Below are 22,830 nucleotides of genomic sequence, written 5' to 3' on the forward strand. Positions count from 1 at the left end.
CTTGACCGATTGGACTATCATGTAGGTACGATGTATTTACAGCAATCAAAACAAAAAAAGCTTGTCAGTGTAGATAATCTTCATTGTGTTACAACTGCAGACAGAAACTGCTCAGTCCTAACTGTTGATCATGTCCAGTCAAAATTTAACCAATGAACCAAGGACATTTAAGTGTCGACATTCAGAGTCGACTCAAAAGGGTCAACATGCTACAGAAAAGTCGACATCGAACCACTATTGACACTCCAAGGGTCGACATTTGGCAGGTCGACATTCTTCAGATCAACATTCCAAGGAAGGCACTCATCATAGATCTCGAGGATAAGGATCGACTTCCTACAGCTCAACTCTCTAAGGGTCAGCATTCAGATCAATTTCCTCAAGGTTTATCGTCTCAGGAACACACTTCAACATCGAAACAGGGAGATTACCCTGATTCAGAGCGTCACCTCTCTACAAATCGATTGTATAAACACGAAGTAAGGCCTTCTCATTCTACAGATCGAAGGATATTCAGCGTAGGGTGATTCCCTTCATTGGATTCAGACTCACAGCGTGATCCCATCCCTATCGACAGTCATCTTGACACTTTGGTTACGATAGAGATGTCGACTGGGATCGACATTGATCTCCATCTCACCGATACCAACCTAGTCATTCTAGCAATCTCTCATTGGGCAGAAGTACTGCGATCATCTCACCTGATGATAGTCCGACAACGCCTCAGTTGTATGGTATATACCCAGTCAGCTACCCTGTTGGCTCTGAGGATGGACTTATATTGACTGATCGATGCATTGAGCTTGACACATTCCGTGAATAAGCATTGTCATAGGAGACTCCCTGTCCATTCCGGATCAACCATCCTCGACAGAATGGCGTTTTCACTCAAAGACCTTCGATTTGCCACCTCTACCACTGCCCTTAGGTTGACTTGTTCGCCACCAGGTTCCATGCTCAATTCCCCAGGTTTGTCTCTCCAATTCCGGATCTAGAAGCATAGGTCTCCACTCTGGCCATATCATGGGAGAATCTTCTTCCACGGGTAATCCAGAAGACATCGACAAAACACTTTCAACTGATTTTGATTGCATCAGCTTGAAGCTGCTTCACCGTGTTGGTAGGCCTCGCAATGGGAAACCATCATCCACTTCTCTTGCGAAGAGATCTTCTGGCTCATTTACAGAAGTCCTTAGTCGCTAAAGGGTATTCAAGGTTAGTAGCGAGGACCATCACAGAAGCTCATTGTACTTCCACAAAAGCATTGACCAGTAATAAATGGAAAGCTTTCGAGTGGTATTGCCATGGTAGATCAATCGATAAACGGACCACGTGTCCCCTCAACAAGTTTTAGAATACCTTCAGCACCTTCCCTCCACTCAATAGTTGAAGGGCCCTACGTTATTCACAGATCTAGCAGCTCTAAATTCAGTCATCGCTACCACAATGGGCGTAAAGATCGCTGTAGTCCCTGAACTCTAAGCGCTTTTCTTCTCTTATAAACTCACCGACCAGTCATCTAGATTTTGTCTGCCCAAATGGGATTTGAACATAATATTACGACACCTCACGTCAGCAGAATATGAACCCTTGGCAGAAAAAGTCTTTCTTCTAGCCCTGGCTGCTGCTGCTGCTGCAAGGGTCAGCGGAATACATGCCTTGGATGTAAAAGGATTCGATTAGAGAGGCACAACCACAGAAAGGTCCATCTGGGTCTGCGATGGGATTGCATCTCTAAGAACCAACTTCCTGGTCAACCCGACAGGCTATTTTTACAATTTTACATCCCGAGGATTACGAGGACATATCCCTATGTCCCGTTCGAGCTTTACGCCTATACCTGCAAGCCTCATCGACACCTAGGTGATCCTGGAAGAGATTGTTTATCCCCATCTCTCAAATGGTTACCTTAAAGGTCTCATTTTGATTACGATCTACAATACCCAGTGCCTACAACTTTGCAGGATTTCCTCCAACTCAGACATCGAATCCTCACGAGACGAGAGCTGTCACATCTACCATGGCTCCACATAGCAACTGTTCCCTCAGTGCGATCATGGAAGGATGTTTCTGGATGTCAGACACAGTCTTCGCCGCCCACTACTTACAAGATATCGTCGTAACAATTAACAACAGCCCGTCAACACAGCTAAATTGGAAGTACACTCACTGCAGTCGCATATTATTCAGGTTACCAGAATGAGGCTTCAATGGAGAAGCACAAAAAACTCATCTGTAGAGACCATAAAAAAGTCTTATCATCATGAAATTGTTGCAAGGCACGTCTGTTTCGATGGTGTCCCAATTCCATTATCAACCCACTGCTGCCTTGAGCATGTGACGCAGTAAAGATCCTCTTATCGTTCTCCCATCTTGTCTTAGCTATTCGATCCTGCGGTAGGATGGATAAAAGAACTTCAACAAAGCGTAAAACACCGAACAAATAATACTTGTGTCAGTAGAGTGTACTGACAACTTTGTTTGCAGAACTAATTGACTGGAGACCCCTTCGGATTTGGTTAAAAGTCGTTGTTGAATAGCTTGCCTAATTTGAAACCATGCGGTGGTCAAAGTACGATGTCCTATGCAAAAACACACAAGGGTGTGTTACACCTTAAGACATAACACTGTGTCCTAGTAGGGGCAAGGGGTTTTCAAGATCACTCTATAGCAACGATTCACCCATAGAAAACACGAGTAAATCTCCAGACGCGGATGTGTGACAGTCCCAAGATTGAAGCATGTCTGCACCAGCTTCCTCGTATAAGCGACCCACTGTCCAACTGTGGGAAAAATGCAGAGAGTGAGATAGGATAAGTTTAAAAATTTGTACATGATCTATGCCATCCCATCCGACCCAACATCACAGTTACACTTGCCTGTCAGCTCCAAGAAAGAGAGTAATGAGGCAGTCAATGGACCAGATCGAGGACAGCATGCTGCACGAGATCTGGGTGCATGACCTAGATACTGGGGTGGTCGTCATTGTGATGCATGAGTGGCTGGGCAAATGAAATGAAGCTTAGAAGCCAGAAACTTTGATCAAGGACGTTTCCACACAAGGGATTGAAAGGAGGAATGCATAGAGTGAGATAGGATAAGTATTATAACGAAACAATTTATTGTAAAATTTACAATTCACTATTTCCCGAAGTGTTGAAATATATATTCTCTCGGGCACATATTGCTTTGACAACTAGTCCATATCAAAGATCAAAATAAAGACGTTCCTTTATATATATAATATAATTTAATAAATAAAATCAACAAATATATATATAAAAGTTGTCATACTTTCATCTAAGATCGCATATAATGTAAGTCAAAGGACATCTTGGCTTTCGTACTTTGTTTTTCTGCTTGGACATGATGTTAAATGCCAAAATAATCCTGCTTAAAAAGTTTAGAGAACACGATTTAACCAAAACCTTTCGTCTAAGCCTGAAATTTGTCATACACAAGGACGGTATCCATTGCTGCAATTTAATTGGCTGCCTTAGGCCACATGTTTGAATTTGTCCAATCACGATCATTGTAGTAGATTTCGGCAAAAAAGCAATTTACAGCCTCGAAAATACAGGGGAGGTTACTATTTATTATTGACGTCATAAGCTATCTAATCTTAACAAAGATCAAACTATTTGTAGCAAGTGTCGCAAGGCTCGAAAACGGACGGATTTTGTCATGTTACAGAGCGAAAAGCCACTTTTATCTGGAAATTGGTTATACCAGATAATATTAAGAATTCTTTGTAAAACAAAATTCCGATTACATAAACAATGAAAATATATGAGAAATAGGTAAGTGGATATTATTAAATCTTATGATTGCCAAAAAATTTCAAATTTTCACTTGCTTGGTGCTTAGTCTGGACATAGTGAATATGTTAGCTTACATTTTTATTTAAAATGAACTTGAACAGTAGTAGTGCCTTTTGCTATTTAGAGATTTTTAGAATTTTTTATTTTTGTCGTTTCCATGGAAATATGATGAACTCAGGAAATTTTAGGGTACTGCTCTTGTCCAGAGCATATTTTCTAAACCGTACAACCTAACTTTGCAAAACTTGGTACACTTAACAATCAGGCTAAGTAGAAGTGCCTTTTGCTATTTACAGATTTTTAGAATTTTATATTTTTGTCGTTTCCATGGAAATATGATGAACTTAGGAAATTTGAGGATAGTGCTTTTGTCCGGACCATATCTCCTGAACCATACAACTCAGCTGCTCAAAAGTTTTTACACCTATCAAGCAGGTTATGTAGTGGTGCCTTTGCTATTAACAGATTTTTTCTTTTTTTTTCTTTTTTCAATTTAAATTAAAAATTGATGAACTTAGCGTAATGTCCTCGTCTGGAGCATATCTTCTAAACCATGTGACAGAGATTCACCAAACTTTATGCACATATCAATCATGTTCACTACTATTGCAGTTTGTTATCTATAGATTTTAATCTTTTTAATTTGTAGCCCCTGATATATAATTCTAAGGTGTACTATTTACCGATATCATATACTATATATGATGTGAGCTACATAACCTAGTACATTCTCTTTATGCCTTTGTGTCATGAGGCTACTACAGAGCTATTCATATGCGAATCTGCGAAGTTGTTGATATTACAATTTCATGAGATCATCAGAAAGTGAGCTACATGAACCAATATTTAATAACCTTCATTATATTTCTGGTTTTGGCATCAAGGAAAAAGATTTCCCTGCCAATCTTAATACATTTGAAGGTACACACAGTTTACCGACATGCCACGTCGGGGGGATATGTCATCTTCAGGATGACTCTTGTTAATATGTATCATGATTTCCTGCTTAAAACGTACAGAATAAGACAATTTAACAAAAATCATTCATCAACGTCTGAAATTTATAATATACACGAGGCAGTACCATAGCTTTAATTTGATTGGCTGCCAACTCATGTGCCCAAATGTGACCAATCATGAACCTTGTAGCAGAATTCGGCATGAAAGCGTCATTAGAAACCATCTAGCGATGTGTCATATTCCAGTCTTCGGCAAGTTATTCATACGAAGTATCGAAAACGGGGGTATTTTTTCATGTTACTGAGAGGACAGCCGCTGTTATCAGGAAATGGATTATGACAGATACTATTTATAATTCTTTTTAAAATGATTTTCCAATTGCGTAAACAATGAAAATAAGACAGAAATAGGTAAGTGGATTTTATTAAATCTTATGTTTGCCGAAAATCTGGACGCTATCAACGTGTTATGTTAGCTTACATTTTTTATTTACAACAAACTTAATTAAGTTGTCAAAGTATTATTTAAATAATGTGATAAACTTTCGTATTTATAAACCATAGGATCAGACCTTTCAAATGGTGTATAACATGTAATAGCAAAGATAATTTACAAGCAGATATTTATTTTGATAAATGTTGGTTTCATCTACCACTCAAGAGTCTCTTAGTCCTTGGTCCCAGAACGAAAATTTGGCAAATTGGTACCACTTGGGGGGGCAAAGGGACATATACATTTTTGTACAGCCTAGTATACATTAGTCATATTATGATATGAAAGCAAGGTTTTTACGGCAGCTTATTTATAGAAATGACCTTTGACATTTGAGAGTGTCTAAAAATAGTAACAAATATTAAATATTGGAAATGAAAGATTTTCTGTCCCTTTTACACATTTAAAGCATAAATATGTATGTCTTGTTGATACTTTAATATCATATAGCCATATGTATGCTCATCTTGGTTGTGAAATGATAATATGTAATTATTTTAGAACTTTTTCGTAAGTTGGACATGATTTTGTCCACCACAAGGTATCAAAATCCCAATAATAGAAAATAGAATCTGTTAGCAATCTTGATTGTCATTAAGGTTTTGTCTACTGATTCTCCATCCACAATTTCATTGAAACACAACTAAGTCACACTTGAATTCATGGTATCTACATGCACTAGTGTGTCCAAGGTCAAGGTTAACATGAGAGAACATGTCTAAATAGTCAGAGATAACATGCAATCCCTCTTTATGCTGAGTGGTTGAGATTCGTGAAGACTCTATGTCCATGTTGTTAAAGAGTGAAGTGCTGTCCTAAGAACTGTCTTCCAAGGTAAGCTGTTCTTCAACAAATACAGGCTGGATCTCACATAGAAGAGCATGGGGTGAATGACTACTGTCCTTGTTGTTATGTTGAAAATATTGGCATCCACAAATCCTTTCTCTCTGTCAGTAATCAAGTTGGGTGAGATGTCAAGGTCATCGGTTATACCTGAATGGCTAGTTCTTTGCAATATAGCACATATATTCTGTTAGGGAAGCGCCTTGTCAGTGATAGTGACGTCTGAGTTGGGTGGAATGACAAGCTTCCCAACTCCTGTGCACTTGACTAATCCAAGCTGAAATTGTCTTCTCTCAAGCTCCCATTCCTGTAGCACGATGCCTATGCTTGAGGGTTGTTTAACCAGCACTGTAGGCGTCTAAGACCTGCCTTACTTCAGGCTTTTCTCCCAAATAAGAGCTGACATTAAAATACACTTGATGATATCTACATAATTACAAATATTATCAGTTCAAGTCAATCTTCTTAGTCTCCACAACTGTCGCCTGACTCGCTCTCCTCACCAAAGTTGGTGCATGTTTGGAGTTTGCACATGCTAGTACAGGTCAGTCCATTTAAGATGCATGTACAGCTTGGAAGTTTGCATGACTTGGGACACTTGCAGGCTAACAGCTGCAACACAGCTTCAGGCTCTGGAAGACCACTCATCCAGTCAACTGCCAGATCATATCCATCAGCCGTCTGTTCCATGGTCCATCCAAAGCCATCAGGTGATGGGATGTTGGGCCTGTTGTCGAGAGCTTTCTTCCATATTGCTGTTTGATAGTTGGCTCTCTGTGAATGTTTCATCAAACAATCTCTGCATGGTGGAAGTTGGTGGGATTCCATTTCACCTTTTTTTGAAAGGAAATGGTTGTGCCGCAATATATTCACATGCTTGAGAGAGAAACCATACAAAGAGCAAGTAAACTCCTCAAGTATGGAAAACACTTCTTCTGGCAACTTATGATGGAGTCCCAGTTCTTTGAAGCAGGCTTGGTAATTCTTGTTACCTTTAAGTAATCTCAAGGCAGACAGTTTACCTTTCCCAGCAAAGGAGCTGATGGTGTCACATCCTGTGAAGGCATGGCATCCAAGAATGGCTTCAGATACATTTTGACCCAGTGCCTTCCTAACATTGGATATACTGATGAATCTTGTTCTGTTTCTTGTTCCAAGCTTCATGAAGACATCCGACTGCAGGTGGGAAAGCAAAGACAGGCATAGGAGAAATACATCGGTATCCTCAGAACATACAATAATGGTGCAGTTTTCTCAAATTCCCTGGCCAAAGTTGATTTACTTGTCTTTCTGAGTGATCCATCAGGGTATGCAAGTGACAGTGGTAAAGGTCCAAGGGGGTGGCTGAATACAGATTTCATATTGAGTTGTTTGCTCTGTGCTATTATGACCATATGAGCAAACAGATTTCTATCTGCTCTGAGCACTACTTCAGCTTGACTAGTTTGAACCTTTTGCTTCTTCTTGGTCAGATTGCTGAAGGTTTTCAAATTGTTTCTTGGCAGCCGATAGTGAAATTTCTGCAAAGGAGGGTTGGTAAGAAGATGTCTGGAATGAAAGTCACTGAAAGACTTTTCTCCTATTTCTTCTGCTCTCAGAAGGTCAGAAGTGATGTTTGGAGTGGCTGCAGCAGCAGTGGATAGTGATAGAAAATTAAAAAATTGGGCATAGCTTCCGCGTGCCGGGCTACCTGCCCGGTCGAGGGAGCATGACCACTAAATTTCTTCAACCCCCAAACCCATGAGTCACAAGGGCAACTGCCACATGTATGCAATGACTCCCCCATTCCCCAAACAATATGATCACAAATATCAACTTACTTGCAACAAATATGTCTCTAATTGGTCTTAATAGAACAGCACATACTATTACATTAAAACAGTAATATTCAACAGAGTACTCATGCCATGATAATATAGTCTTAAGAAAATACTATCTTCTGTTGTTTGTTTACAGTGTCACAACAGATCTAATTACCAAATCTTTGCATAGATACATTAAAACAACAAGAAGCATTGCACAGTGGATAACTAATAAATGTTTTTTAACTGCTAACTCCCAACTTTGAGGATCATTTGTATGTTAGATTTCATTTTTGAGCAGATTAAAAGAAAAGTTAATTGGACTATATTTAGACATGACCAATTTCTGAACAAAACTTTACCTTCTCTTACAGTGTAACAATATTCAAATAAAAAAATAAAGAAAGATAATTGGACAGCAACAGTAACTTACCTTGTATAGACCTTGGTTCATTGATGGAATTTCATATGTAGCAGTGCATGACAAAAAATAGTAGACCTCTGTCAACCAGTGCTGAGACCTGGTCCCATGCTGCTGCCACCTTGACTGTGCTAAAAATAGCATGTGGCTACTACTAGCCTGCAACTTGTTCCACAATATGTAATTAGCTGGCAGCAGCAGGGCACTAACTAAAAGTGGCTATAAATGTTAAAAGCTGTGAAATTAACTTTGCTATCACATAAAATCATGTTAAACACATTAATGTGTAATGTTTGGTATATGTGACACTTTGCCCCCCCCAAGTGGTACCAAAAACATATTGGGACCAAGGACTATCTGGGAACTCGGTGTCCCAGCAGTAAACACTTCTGGTTGACTGGTGTTGAAAGAGTTAAGAACATTTGACACTTTAATTTCAACCTTGATCAGTTTTGCCAAGTTCCATCTTTTTGATATGTCTCAAAGTATGTTTACAGTATCCATGATGATGGTTCTTTTGCGGTTCAGTATATATGGTAAAATCTGCTTCTGAAAAATCAATTTTTAACTTATCCTGCTTTACTCCTTAATGCATTTACTGCTTACCTCATGACAAAGAAGACTGCACCCCACAATACTCCTGGGTGAAAAAAAGAAAATAATGTTTCCGACTCAGGTCCACTTTTAAAAGGACCACCACTGCTGTCATGTAAGAGATTGTGATGTCACATCAAATCCATATTACTGCTTGTCGTACCCAAGGAAGGTTGTGTTCGCATGGCACCAACAACTTTGGCTTAAAATGCGAAAAACTAAGATCTGATTTTAATGAGATTGATTTGCATGCTCAAGTCTACTTCAACTATAATATTTTTGGGTAACCCATACCTGCGCGGTGTACAGATTGTCATTATATGCTCTCCAAATTTCAAATGTAATTTTTGTTCGCCTATCTCCACCGAGTTTCTCCATTTATGGACAGCTCACTGCCATACAAATTTTTACAGCAGTCCTGTTGTGTTGCTAGGAAGATGTCTGAGTCAAGGATGCTACCAGGCTCCAGTTCCTGGTTATTACCACCCAACCTGCTCGGGTGCAGCATTTTCCACGGTGATAGTGACTACTGATATTCATTTACCTCCATGTAATACGACATTGGGCTCGATCGTGAGTATCGTACCTGTTTCAAATTTTCAGACGTCCTTGGCCTCCACAGTGACGGTCCCAGCAATGCCGGCGCACGAGTCTTATGGTGTTTCTACTGGGTTGGCGCTGGTGCATGCCACGATCCTGTCAACAACTGAAACCTCAGGGCTTCCAGTGTATCCAATGATGTCATTGACGCTAGGTCAACTAACCGCTGCTCCTCATGCCTACCCGGTAGTGCAAACTATGTATGCGCAGCCTGCGGCGCCGTACCTGGAGAACTATTAGATGCAGAATTCATGCAAACTATGTTGCAGCAGTCCATAGCACATCCTACCAACCCCCAGCATCAGCTACAATGCTTATGCCTTGAACAACCCAAGCGCTAGCACCTACACCTGTCTAACGTACACCAGACACCAGATGTGCGCTCTGCAACACCTAGTACGGCATCGGTTAGCGCATACGTGGATTTTGTCGCACTGGTGTCCTCAACCCGTGCAGTGGAGCAGAATTTATCCGCATAGACTGTTTTCAGACTGGTTTGATGTGTCGACCACATGAGGAACCACCTGAGAGTAGCTCTTGCAGAGATCACTGTTATGCAGACGCTTTGTTACCTGGTGCTCTCCACTATCTATTTGACTGGAAAGACGCATTATCAGAATTAATGTAAGCAAAATCGTGTGTATAGCTACCATGTGCGAAGGAACAGTTTCAAATGGGATACAAATGCAGCAACTATCGTCGAAACAGCGGTTCTCATTGGAATTACCACACAGCCGCTATTTGGAACTGACAGCGCCGGCAGCAGAGCATATTCAGTCATATATGTTAAATTCCGCATTTCGCCGAACTACAACCTTACTGTCGTGACAGCGTGCAAAACATGGCTGACAGTAGCAGAGAAGAGAAATGGAAAAAGTGTTTTAATCAACGCTTGTTTCCAGAGAGAGAAATTCCTATTAAGAAGTTAAAAGGCATTGAACGTAAATTATAATTCCTCTTCGATACAGATTATTCATTTTCATCAAAAATGTATTTTGTATGCATTATCGATTTATTTTGATGGGAGTCGAATGGAAAGCTTCACCCATAGATTCATTCACTGTTAACGTTTTAGAGCTAGATCTAGTATTTGCCCAATAATTGTTGATATGACAGGGCTAATAAAAAATTCTGTCAGTCAATATGAACATAAAGGGATTTGTCTGTGGCTAAGTGGCACTAAACAACAAATTCTGATGTATATGAATACTAGTTGCTTCATACCATAGATTTTATGTTTTATTGTCAAGACTTCGAGTCAGACAAACCAAAAGAAATCACTTCTCTTGTCACATACGTATTTGTTTATCACAGCCATTTCTATGATTGGCTTTTGACGGATACAGCCGAAGTTATTCTGCTGCATTTGACCATGTTTCCCATAGCAGTTGTGCACTTATTCCTCTAAGTGTTTTTTTCGTTCGCATAATAAAAGCATTCAGTTCCAATATGGAAGCTATGCTACCAATATGCCTAACCATGTCACTGACACGTTATCTCCCATAATGCTGGGGATGAGACAGCTCTTTAGGCATTGGAGCATGTGTCTCATAACTTATCCCTACGAGCAGGCAGGTCAGGCAACTACAGGCCGAGATGCTCATCCCTCAAGGAGCAGGGCCCACTTGCACAAAGCGATCTTAGCGCTAAGATATTCGTAACTCCCATACTTTAACATAGGCTTAAGATAATCTTAACGCTAAGATGGTTTTGTGCAAGCGGGCCCAGGACCCAAGATTCCTTTTGTGGCTATATGGTTGAAATAATGCCGACATGACGTTATATTTCAACTCACTCGTGGCAAAGGGTGTGGCAGAAGCAAACCACAAGGCTCATTTCAGTCCCACCATGGAAAATTCCAAGGCAGGGACAGGGATACGAGGGGGAACACTGAAGCGTTGGACAGTCACGACTGGGACCTCCCACCCACAGTCGTCTCAATTGTCGACACCCCCATGGGTGGAAGACTGAGCCTCTTCTGGCAGAACTGAGTCCGCCTCCGTGGTCTAGTGGTAGTAGCGTCCGCCCGGAGAGCAGAAGGTCCGGGGTCCGATCCCCGACTGCGTCATACCAAAAGACACTAATAGATGGTACTTGTTGTTATCCTGTCTGGCGCTCGGCATTAATAAGGGGCTAAAACAAGGACTGGTCGGCTCGGAGTCAGAATACTGTGTCTGAGTTGGGTATTCATGTTAAACTGCGTCATGGTATCTCAGTGGGCTAGCACTATAAATCGGCATCAGTTCCTACTAGTACAAGCAGCCACACACACACACACGTGCATGCATGTCGCTATATAAGTGCAATAATCTTGGACGCGACGTTAAACCCAATTTCACTTCACCTCTTTCGTACTCAACCTACTGTGCTATGGCTACTGTCTGAACATAAAAGTAGATCCACCGTTGACCACGGCTCCTCCGCCTTGGGATTCAAGGAAGCAACATCTGCTACTAACATCCAACATAAACATCTTGTTGAAGAAAAGAGATTGTACACACCCCAGAGTTGACACCAGGCTTTTACTCTCCCATCTTTCTGGTATCCCAAAAGGACTGAGACAAGATGCGGATAATTCACAATGTCTCTGTGTTTAACGAGCGCTACCTGCCTTACTTCCACCTCACTATCTTGAGACTGCTCAGGACTAACATCAATGCGTTTGATTCCCTGATCGTTCTGACTTGCAGGATATGCCAGCAGGTAACCAAACCCTGACACAAATAATTAACGTCCTGACCAGAGCTAGTCTTATGTGTCTCTCTCAGGACTGTCTACGACACTACCGATGTGAGGATTTTTCAAGCTTTTTGGCAGCTTTGACTTTAAACACAGTGTGTAAATATTTTACGCTTATATTCTGTTTGACTGATTCAATTCACATGTTCCGTCTGTGAATAAGATTAAACCAGCCCTACCGTCAAATGTTATATGTTTTTGTCCACCTTATGGTTTCTGACATCTGAAGGTATACCCACCACCATACCGTCTGGTACAGATGCATTAGGATTAATGCCGTATAAGTAAAAACATTTGTAAGATCTGAATTATTTTTTACATGTGTATACTTATCCTGCATTACTATGTCTAAGTACCAACCCACGCAGACTTGCCTCCCTCCCCACTATAGCTTCAGTAATTCTTTTTGTTAGCTCGGGTGACGAGCAGTAATATGGTTTGAATGTGACATCACAATCTCTCACATGACAGTGGCAGTGGTCCTGTAAAAAGTGGACATTTCGGAAACAGTTGGAAACAGCATTTTCTTTTTTTCACCCAGCACCATCGCGAGGTGCTGTCTTCTTTGTCGTAAGGTAAGCAGTAAATGCATTGAGGAGTAATGCAGGATAAGTATACCAATGTACAAAATATTTAGATTTGACTAAGAACAGAAAATACATTGTGATGTTTTATCGCAAATTTCACATTTCTATTGACCAAATTTATTATCACCTGAAGGGATGCTATGTAGTTTTTCACTGTGCATAATACTCGAAGAATCTATGTTCAATCATTTTTGGGGAGAAATTTGGACAGATCTGTAAAACAAGAAATATAAAAATCTGGCCTATTTCTCCCATGAATGTCTGGGTAATAACTGATCTTCAGCAACCCATGCTTGTCGTAAGAGGCAATTAATGGAATCAGGTTGTCAGACTTGCTGACTTGGTTGATGCATGTCATCATATTCCAATTGCGTAGATCAATGCTCATGATGTCAGTCACTGGATTTTCTGGTCCAGACTCAGTTATTTACAGACTGCCATCGTAGGTAGCAGAATATTGCTGATTTCAGTGTTAAACAACAAACAATATTAAGGTAATTAGAGACATATGACTTTCTGTTTTAAGTTGTCTTACATTGGACATCTGTTTCTAAAACCAGAAATAATTTCATTTGACATGAAGTGATGCCATAAAGTTCCTAATTATGTCATATTGAGGCCAGGTATGTTAATCGAGGAGGAATTCATTTCACAAAACCAAAGGTAATGAATAGTGTGACACTAGAATTGCATAGTTCTGAAAACTTTAGAAATGGCAGTCAGGTGGGGCTGTGCCTGTGTTTGCAGGTACTTGCAAACAATTTTTATGATATAATGTTGTCATCAACTTTTGACAAATTCAGGTTAGCTGTAGGACAGTCTGGCTCTATTTATTCTTCAAAGTAGTGTATCATGCAGAAGGCAAAATGTGTCTTCTGTCTGTTGTTTTAATGCCAGTAATCAACACGAATAATGCCACTTTTTGTATTTTGGATTGTAAATGTTTTACGCTGTACTTGCCTTTGCATACTATCAGTATCATGACTAAGTAAGAAGCTTGTAAAATTAATGACAAATATTACTAAACATCGATGCTCCTCTTACATATGGTGTCTGCATTATATGTAGGTGCCTATTCTAAATCAAGTGTGCTTAGATGACTAATAAACAATGATAAAAATCAAGTTTAGTGACATTCAAATTCAAGTGAAAAGGCTTTCTGCATTGTCTTTACATGTTCTTCTAAATGATATATATGTTAACATTATTTTTTTGCATTATGTTCTTCAGGTGATGTGAATGGTATTGAGATGCAGGTCATTCCCCAGACCCAATTCATCCCTCTGCCAGATGCTTTGTGCTTGATCATAATGGATTTAAATAACCGACGGATTGTGGCCACATTGGACACTATCAAGGAAAAACTTGTGGAATGGTACCGAGAGATGACAATGCCCAATGATCAGTTAATATTTGACACACTAGGAGCTCTGATTAGAGAACGCAAGGTCTTTCACTCAGGTAATTGGATTTATTTTTTTAATGTCCAGGTACAGTGATCCCTCGTTATTGTGCTCTTCGATAAAGCGCTACCTCGGTTACTACGCGCGGTAACGCATGGCTCCCAAAATTTATGTACACTTTTAATACTGAGAGTTTTACACAGACATAATTGTATTGTTGTTCGTTGTTCATTTGCACATAACGCTTCTAATTGCATAATCAACCGTTTATCGCTGAATAGAGTTCTAATAATCTGTTTGAAAACATCCGTGGCAAGTCCCAGAAATACGATTGTTCAACTAGTTAACTTTTCACACTATACATCCTTTGATCTTAGAAGCGCATGCATGCAATAAAAGAGAACCACAAGCGAAGTTTATATTCTTAATTAGTGGGCAATCCAATTTGAGACGACACTGTCACACACATGTAGTTGCTGTCACAACACGGCAGTCATTCATTTCGTAATCAAGCTTTCGTAACATCGGCTGTTTTTTTTCAAGTGATTTCATTGGATTAAAATTTGTTTCTAATGACGCTTTCTTGCCGAAATCTGCTACAACCTTCGTGATTGGTCAATTTTGAGCACGTGACCTCAGGCAGCCAATCAAATTATAGCTGTGATACCAAGCTCATGTTTAATAAATTTCAGAAGTTGGCGAAAGATTTTTTGTTAAATCGTGTTATTCTGAACGTTTTAAGCAGGAAATCATGATATATATTAAAAATATGCAACTTCGTGAATGTATCGTGCTAGGTTACGAGCTGTGACAAAGATTTTTCATGCATATATTTTTGCATTAAAACGTTGTGTCCGAGCCGAGAATTCAAGGCGACGAAAGCCGAGATGTCATTTGACTTACATAACACGAGATCGCACGAAACGATGGAAATAATAACTTAGATGTAAGTTTGATTACTTTTAGATATATTTTTGTTGATTTTATTTATCACTTTGTATAATATATTTAAAGATTTGCTTAAAACGTCTTTATTTTGCTCGTTGACATGTTCGATGCGGACCCGTTGTCGAAACGTGTGTCCGAGAATTTTATTTTCAATAACATCGCGGGAAATAGTGAATATTTTTTTAATTTATAGAGAAAAAATGATAATTTGAAATGGAATACGTATTTCAGACATTGTGAAATGTGACAGATTTAATAAATGAATGATATTACATGTAGATCTAGGTCCATAAAAATATATACTATTTTGACGTGACGTGAGATAAACACATTGATGATTTGAGATTTGCCGAGCACGCTTCCCGCCTCGGCCTCGGTTAAACGGCTCATCGTCTATAACGCCCACCAATTATTTGGACCCCATTGGTAGTGCTGTAGCGAGGGACCACTGTATTTGGTTGGTATCATTCTTGTACTTATTGATCCTCATGTATTGTCACGTCATGTCAAGGTGAAGTTTTTTTGGTGCTGCTTATGCAGAATCAGTATATCGTGTGTGGTCACCCTTGCTGGGACAGTGTCGCATGCGTGGTCAATAATGGGTGCATTACCGTATTTTCTTGAGTATAGTGTGCACCCATGTATAATGCGCACCCCACTCTAGCGGGTTCAATATTTTGGAAAAAAAGAAATTTGAATATTAGGCGCAGAAAAAATTTACACCGTACCCTTTCAGCGAAGTCTGGCAAACGAACAGGTGCTGAGAAACTTTGCCAGTACAAATTCGAAATTTGAGATAAAATATCACCAGACATGTTTATTTAACAATAGTATTTATTGTTCTGCTAGGCATTGTTTTATATCTAGGGATTAAGATTACCTTGTGTATTTTCTTGTAAACTAAGCCGGAAACAGCAATCAGCTGTACACACGTTTTCTTGGAATCGACCGGTGATTTGGTCAAGACACACCCAATGATATAACTTTATAGGATTTTTAATGCAAGGATTGGCAACAATTGTATCTGAAACTATTTTATTTATCAGGAATAATATATTCCATTATTTTCTTAATTATATGCAGCCTTTACTAAACATATTTAAAATAATAATAACCCTAAGCAAAGCAGCTGATCGCTATTCCCGGGTATTATTTTTTACATGGAACATGTCTGACCAGTCACCGTCAAGGCTCAAGCGCACGTGATCACGTGAGCGCGAGAATTTCATGTTGACATAGAATCGTCAAACAAAATCAAATATGACCAATGAGTCAAAGTATGTCATTTATGATATATGTATCCATTCTCTGTCAACTAAAGTTCGTTTCAAGGCGTCAATAGCGGTATTCTGACCGTGGTTGCTGTTCATAACGGTGAGTTGTGCGATCTTCCGATCGCTTCACACACGATTTCGCCGAAATTAATAAAAACAATATTAAAAGGAATTTTGAATAAAATTAATGAAGTAAGTTACAAACATAAGTCCAGAAATACAAAGAACGCTTTTTATAGCCAGACAGTGTAATTACTTGATTATTTTGCGTACATGGATTTGTTGACATGGTATTTCCGATGTTTTGTGCTCACGGTAATGTCTTTCCATGGGGGAAAAAAACATCCAAACTCATAATTCGTGTATAATGCGCACCCCCTTCTACACAGCTGTGTTTTTTCGAAAAAAAGTGAGCACTATACTCAAGAAAATACGGTATCTTATGTTTGGTCACTCACTGGTACAGAATCTTGTGTGTGATCACACTTGCTGGCACAGTGTCACATGTGTGGTCAATAATGGGTGCATTATCTTGTGTTTGGTCACTCACTGGTGCAGAATCTTTTGTGTGGCCACACTTGCTCGCACAGTGTCACATGCATGGCTTAAACAACAAACCAAACAAACAAAAATCATTAAACAAGAGCCAATTGAAGAAATATTTAGCTCATTTATTCCTGATAGAAAACTACACATTACTATCTAAAAGTTTCCTGATGTTTTCAATCATACCAAGGTTAAGACCAAAGCGAACACAAAATTTGTAAATTTTCGTGACCCTGCCTGAATTATGTTATTGAAGGTAGTTTACGTTTCATGTCAGGAACCTTTTAAAATCGTTAAAATTGTGCAAATTGATTTCAATAATCATATCTGTGATATCTTAATTTTAACTGAGTATAGATATGATGGTTGTGAAATGAAAACACAACAAAGGGTAAAAACAATATAATTTACTACACATTGGGATATATGTGATGTATACAAGGGGGCTGCTCGGTCACACACAGAATGTCCTGCGGATGGGAAATTGGTTCAGAGGGCCGTGCCAGCCTGCTAGGATATGGATACCCTCCAGGTAGAGAGGTGTAGAGGGAGCAGATTATTATGAAATTGAAGGGTAGGGGTACCCTGCGTGTAGAGAGGTGTAAAGGAAGCAGATTATTATGAAATTGAAGGGTAGGGGTACCCTGCGTGTAGAGAGGTGTAGAGGGAGCAGATTATTATGAAATTGAAGGGTAAGGGTACCCTGCAGGTAGAGAGGTGTAAAGGGAGCAGATTATTATGAAATTGAAGGGTAGGGGTACCCTGCGTGTAGAGAGGTGTAGAGGGAGCAGATTATTATGAAATTGAAGGGTAGGGGTACCCTGCGGATAGAGAGGTGTAGAGGGAGCAGATTATCATGAAATTGAAGGGTAGGGGTACCCTGCGGGTAGAGAGGTGTAAAGGGAGCAGATTATTATGAAATTGAAGGAGAGGGGTACCCTGCGGGTAGAGAGGTGTAAAGGGAGCAGATTATTATGAAATTGAAGGGTAGGGGTACCCTGCAGGTAGAGAGGTGTAAAGGGAGCAGATTATTATGAAATTGAAGGAGAGGGGTACCCTGCGGGTAGAGAGGTGTAAAGGGAGCAGATTATTATGAAATTGAAGGATAGGGGTACCCTGCGGGTAGAGAGGTGTAAAGGGAGCAGATTATTATGAAATTGAAGGGTAGGGGTACCCTGCGGGTAGAGAGGTGTAAAGGGAGCAGATTATTATGAAATTGAAGGATAGGGGTACCCTGCGGGTAGAGAGGTGTAGAGGGAGCAGATTATTATGAAATTGAAGGGTAGGGGTACCGTGCAGGTAGAGAGGTGTAAAGGGAGCAGATTATTATGAAATTGAAGGGTAGGGGTACCCTGCAGGTAGAGAGGTGTAGAGGGAGCAGATTATTATGAAATTGAAGGGTAGGGGTACCCTGCGGGTAGAGAGGTGTAGAGGGAGCAGATTATTATGAAATTGAAGGATAGGTGTACCCTGCGTGTAGAGAGGTGTAAAGGGAGCAGATTATTATGAAATTGAAGGAGAGGGGTACCCTGCGGGTAGAGAGGTGTAAAGGGAGCAGATTATTATGAAATTGAAGGAGAGGGGTACCCTGCGGGTAGAGAGGTGTAAAGGGAGCAGATTATTATGAAATTGAAGGAGAGGGGTACCCTGCGGGTAGAGAGGTGTAAAGGGAGCAGATTATTATGAAATTGAAGGAGAGGGGTACCCTGCGGGTATGGTATTGGAAACTGTTGGCTTCACCAGACCAGGTAAAGTAATGAATTCTTTGGGGCCCCAAGCCATGTAATGCTGCTGCCTGAGTTGCCGAAATATTGTACCTAAACCGAGCAGCCCCAAGGTGGTGAAGGGGTGGATGGAGGGTAACAAAGTGACTTGACAGAACAATGGTTACACTGCAAGATGGAGGCTGAAAGGAATTTACATAAATATACATTTGATGTCATTTCCTTAGCACTGCACATGCCCGGTAATGAAAGATATTATGGGAGTATATTAGGAATTTTATCTACATGAATGTTGTTTAAAGATAACAGGGCTATGGGAGAATAATACTAAAACAAGGGCAATCAGCCTGACAAGAGTGATGAAAAACATTGTAAACAATTTAAGAAATAAACTGAGATCGAGACAACCGGAAGTGGAAGTGTAAACAATCTGCCGTACAAGCACATGGGCAATGGATACAATTTAAAGATACTAGTGGTGAGTGGAAAAGTCTAAGTGTTTGGGTTGAGATACTACTAGATGAACTGCATAATAATGACATAGATGGTATTATCATTGCACAAACAAAAATATAAAATTCACATTTTTTTTGTTGGTAAGTAACAGCATGATGGTAAATTATGAACCATTTCAGTAGAATTATGAACCATTTCAATAAATTTATTAACCATATGTTAAACAGAAAAAACACTCAATTTTCGAGGCAGTTGCAGAAATACGAACCTTTGGGTTAATTTAAAGTGTCACGTTATAAAATTTGCTGGAAACCATTAACGGTAACTCTTCAGTGTTTGTGTTGTTCATCCCTGGGATGCGGTAGCCGCAAGCGCCATTGGATGAAGCTATCTAGGGGGGTTTGGGGGCATGCCCGCCCCAAGAAATGTTTTTAAATGTGGACCTGAAACGGTAAACTTTAGGCCATTCTGAGCATAATATAGTGTGTGGTTAAAATCTTTAAGTGTCAGTTTTTATTTTATTTTCATTGTTTACATGAACGAAGGAGTATTTTAAAAATAATTGTAAATAGTATCTGTCATCACCAATTTCCCGATAACAGCGGCTGCCTGCTCAGTAACATGAAGAAATATGTCCGTTTTCGAAGCTTCGTATTAGAAAGTTTATTTTTCATTTACACCTACCTCGCCCAGAGTCTTTCTGTAGCTGTAACATGCTTTCTTGTCGATATCTGCTACAAGGGTGGTGATTGGTCAAGCTAGAGCACATGACCTAAGGCTGTCAATCAAATTACAGCAATGGTATGTGTGTAATGAATTTAAGATTTTGGAGAAAGATTTTTGTTATTCTGAATGTTTCAATCAGGAAACTCGTGATCTATATTGAAAACATGGAACTTCGTGGATCTGTCGTGCTGGGTTAGGGGCCGTGTCAAAGGTTTTTCAGGGACATTGGAATCATCGTATCCAAGCCGAGAAATCGAGGTTGACGAAAGCCGATATGTCATTTGATTTACATTACACAAGATCGCACGAAAAGATGGAAATAATAACTTAGGTGTAAGTTTGACAACTTATAGATATATTTTATATTTTACCACACACTTCGACAACGGGTCCGATCGAACATGTAAAGGAGCAAAATAAAGACGTTTCAAGCAAATCTTTATATATGTTATACAAAGTAATAAATAAAACCTACAAATATATATCTAAAAGTTGTCAAACTTACATCTAAGTTATTAGTCCCATCTTTTAGCGCAATCTCGTGTAATGTAAGTGAAATGACATCTCGGCTTTGAATTCTCGGCTCGGACACGATGTTTAATGCAAAAATATATGCATGAAAAATCTTTGTCACATCTCGTAACCTTGCACTATACATTCACGAAGTTCCTTATTTTTAATATATATCTAGTGATTTCCTGCTTAAAATGTTCAGAATAACACGATTTAACAAAAATCTTTCATCAACTTCTGAAATTTATAACACGAGGCACTACCATAGCTGTAACTTGATTGGCTGCCTTGGGTCACGTGCCCCAAATCTGACCAATCACGAACCTTGTAGCAGATTTAGGCAAGAAAGCCTCATTAGAAACCAATTTTTATCCAATGAAATCGCACGTTATAACTACGAAAAAACTCCAGGCGATGTTACGAGTGTGTAGATGAAGGAATAAGCTTTCTGGCGATGTTTCATATGCCAGTCTTTGACGAACGTGTTATTCATACGAAGCCTCGAAAACGGGGGTATTTCTTCATGTTACTGAACGGACAGCCGCTGTTATCAGGATATGGGTGATGACAGATACTATTTATAATTATACCCCTGACCTTAAAAGGTCGGGGGTATACAGTTATACCAAGGGTCCATCCGTCCATCCGAAAGCTTTGTCCGCGCGATTTCAATTAAACAATTCAGTGGATTCATCTCAAACTTAGTACATATAATCTGTGTCATATGGAGGGGTGCAGTCAAAAGAAAAAAATTGTTTTCATTAATTTTTCATCTTCAGATTCTTACATATACTGCTCCACAAAAAGTTAAGAACTACACAATTTTTTCATATTACTGCAGTTAATCTGTAGTGCCATGACAGAGTAATTATAGTAATATGAATGAATCAGGGTGTTAATTTAATTTATTTTTGAGTAGTATACAATGTTATTATACCCCTGACCTAACAGGGTAGGGGTATATAGTTATACCAAGGAATATATTCGTGTGCGACCTACAACTTGAAAACTACTGCGTAGATTCTTTTCAAACTTGGTGAACCCTTTCTTTACCAATAGGAGACTTTTTATACTTTTGCAGTGCAAAGTTTGATTTCAATATTTGGATTTTCTGAGAAAAAGGTGAATTTTTCCATGTTTTGTTTATTTACTGTAAAGTTTGTGCAACTTATAACTTGACAACTACTTCCTTGATTCTTTTCAAATTTAAGGAACACTCTCTATACCAATAGGAGAGATGTAGTTTAAAGTTTCATTATTATGAAAATATTGCTTTTTTCATGTTTTGAACTAAGAAGTATGTTGGAGTCAAAGTCGGGGGTATTAGTGAGCCCTGCTCACTTTTTTCCTTGTTCTTTTAAAAATTATTTTCCAATTGCGTTTACAAACAATGAAAATAAGACAGAAATAGGTAAGTGGATTTTGTTAAATCTTCTATTTGCCAAAAAATCATCAATTTTTCGCTTCCTTGGTCCTTAATCTGGATGTTATCAACGTGTTAGCTTACATTTTTTACTTACAACAAACTTAATTAAGTTGTCAGTGCATTATTTAAATAATGTGATAAACATAACTTTCATATTTATAAACCATAGGATCAGACCTTTTCAAATGGTGTATAACATGTAGAAGCAAAGACATTTTACAAGCAGATATTTTTTTGGATAAATGTTGGCTTCATCTATCATACAAGAGTTTCTGGGAACTCGGTGTCCCAGCAGTAAACACTTCTGGTTGACTGGTGTTGAAAGAGTTAATGACTCATAAATATTCACCAATCCGAATTTCATGTGTTTTGGTTGAATATTTGTGATATAAGCAAATACAAATAACATGTCATGATGCAAGCAGACACACGTTTAATATGACAAGAGAAAAACGAAAATAAAGACCGTGTATTCTGACAGCAGTATTTCGTTAAGTGCAAAGGTCATCGGACGTGATGTCACAGAAAGAATTCGTCAATTTTGAAATATTTCGCCTGTCACATACAGAATAACACAAATCACTACATATTATCAGTAAAAACAAAGTGATTTTCACGATATAATTGGTGTACTTTTTTATCTGTTTGACCTTGCATGCTCTCGTGAGATGATGAATCAACACGCCACATGCAAGTTTCTCTGTATCTTTTATTTGAACTTTTGTTGATATATAAAGATCACCATTCGATGTTAGGTTGAATATACAGTATATGATTCACATATCTGCGATGTACACTCTGATGATTTTCTTTTATCTATAATAATTGTGTGACAAACAATACGCCATCATATAGCTGGAATATTGCTGAGTGCGGCGTTAAACAACAAACAAACAAAAACAAACAATACTTCTATAGATATTGTCGATCTGCAATGATCACCCTCCACAACATA

General features: G+C 39.1%; 1 protein-coding gene across 1 annotated transcript in view; it reads left to right on the plus strand.

Moving 5' to 3' along the window:
• LOC139468134 (uncharacterized) overlaps positions 1 to 22,830 on the plus strand; it is a 101,009-nt gene that overhangs the window by 17,490 nt on the left and 60,689 nt on the right. The window contains exon 2 of the mRNA XM_071249906.1: positions 14,090 to 14,320. Within this exon, the coding sequence (XP_071106007.1) occupies positions 14,090 to 14,320 (231 nt within the window). The remainder of the gene's footprint in view (positions 1 to 14,089; positions 14,321 to 22,830) is intronic.

Source organism: Haliotis cracherodii, unplaced genomic scaffold (genome assembly GCF_022045235.1).
Source record: "Haliotis cracherodii isolate W230 unplaced genomic scaffold, xgHalCrac1.p SCAF_2, whole genome shotgun sequence".
Taxonomy (NCBI): domain Eukaryota; kingdom Metazoa; phylum Mollusca; class Gastropoda; order Lepetellida; family Haliotidae; genus Haliotis; species Haliotis cracherodii.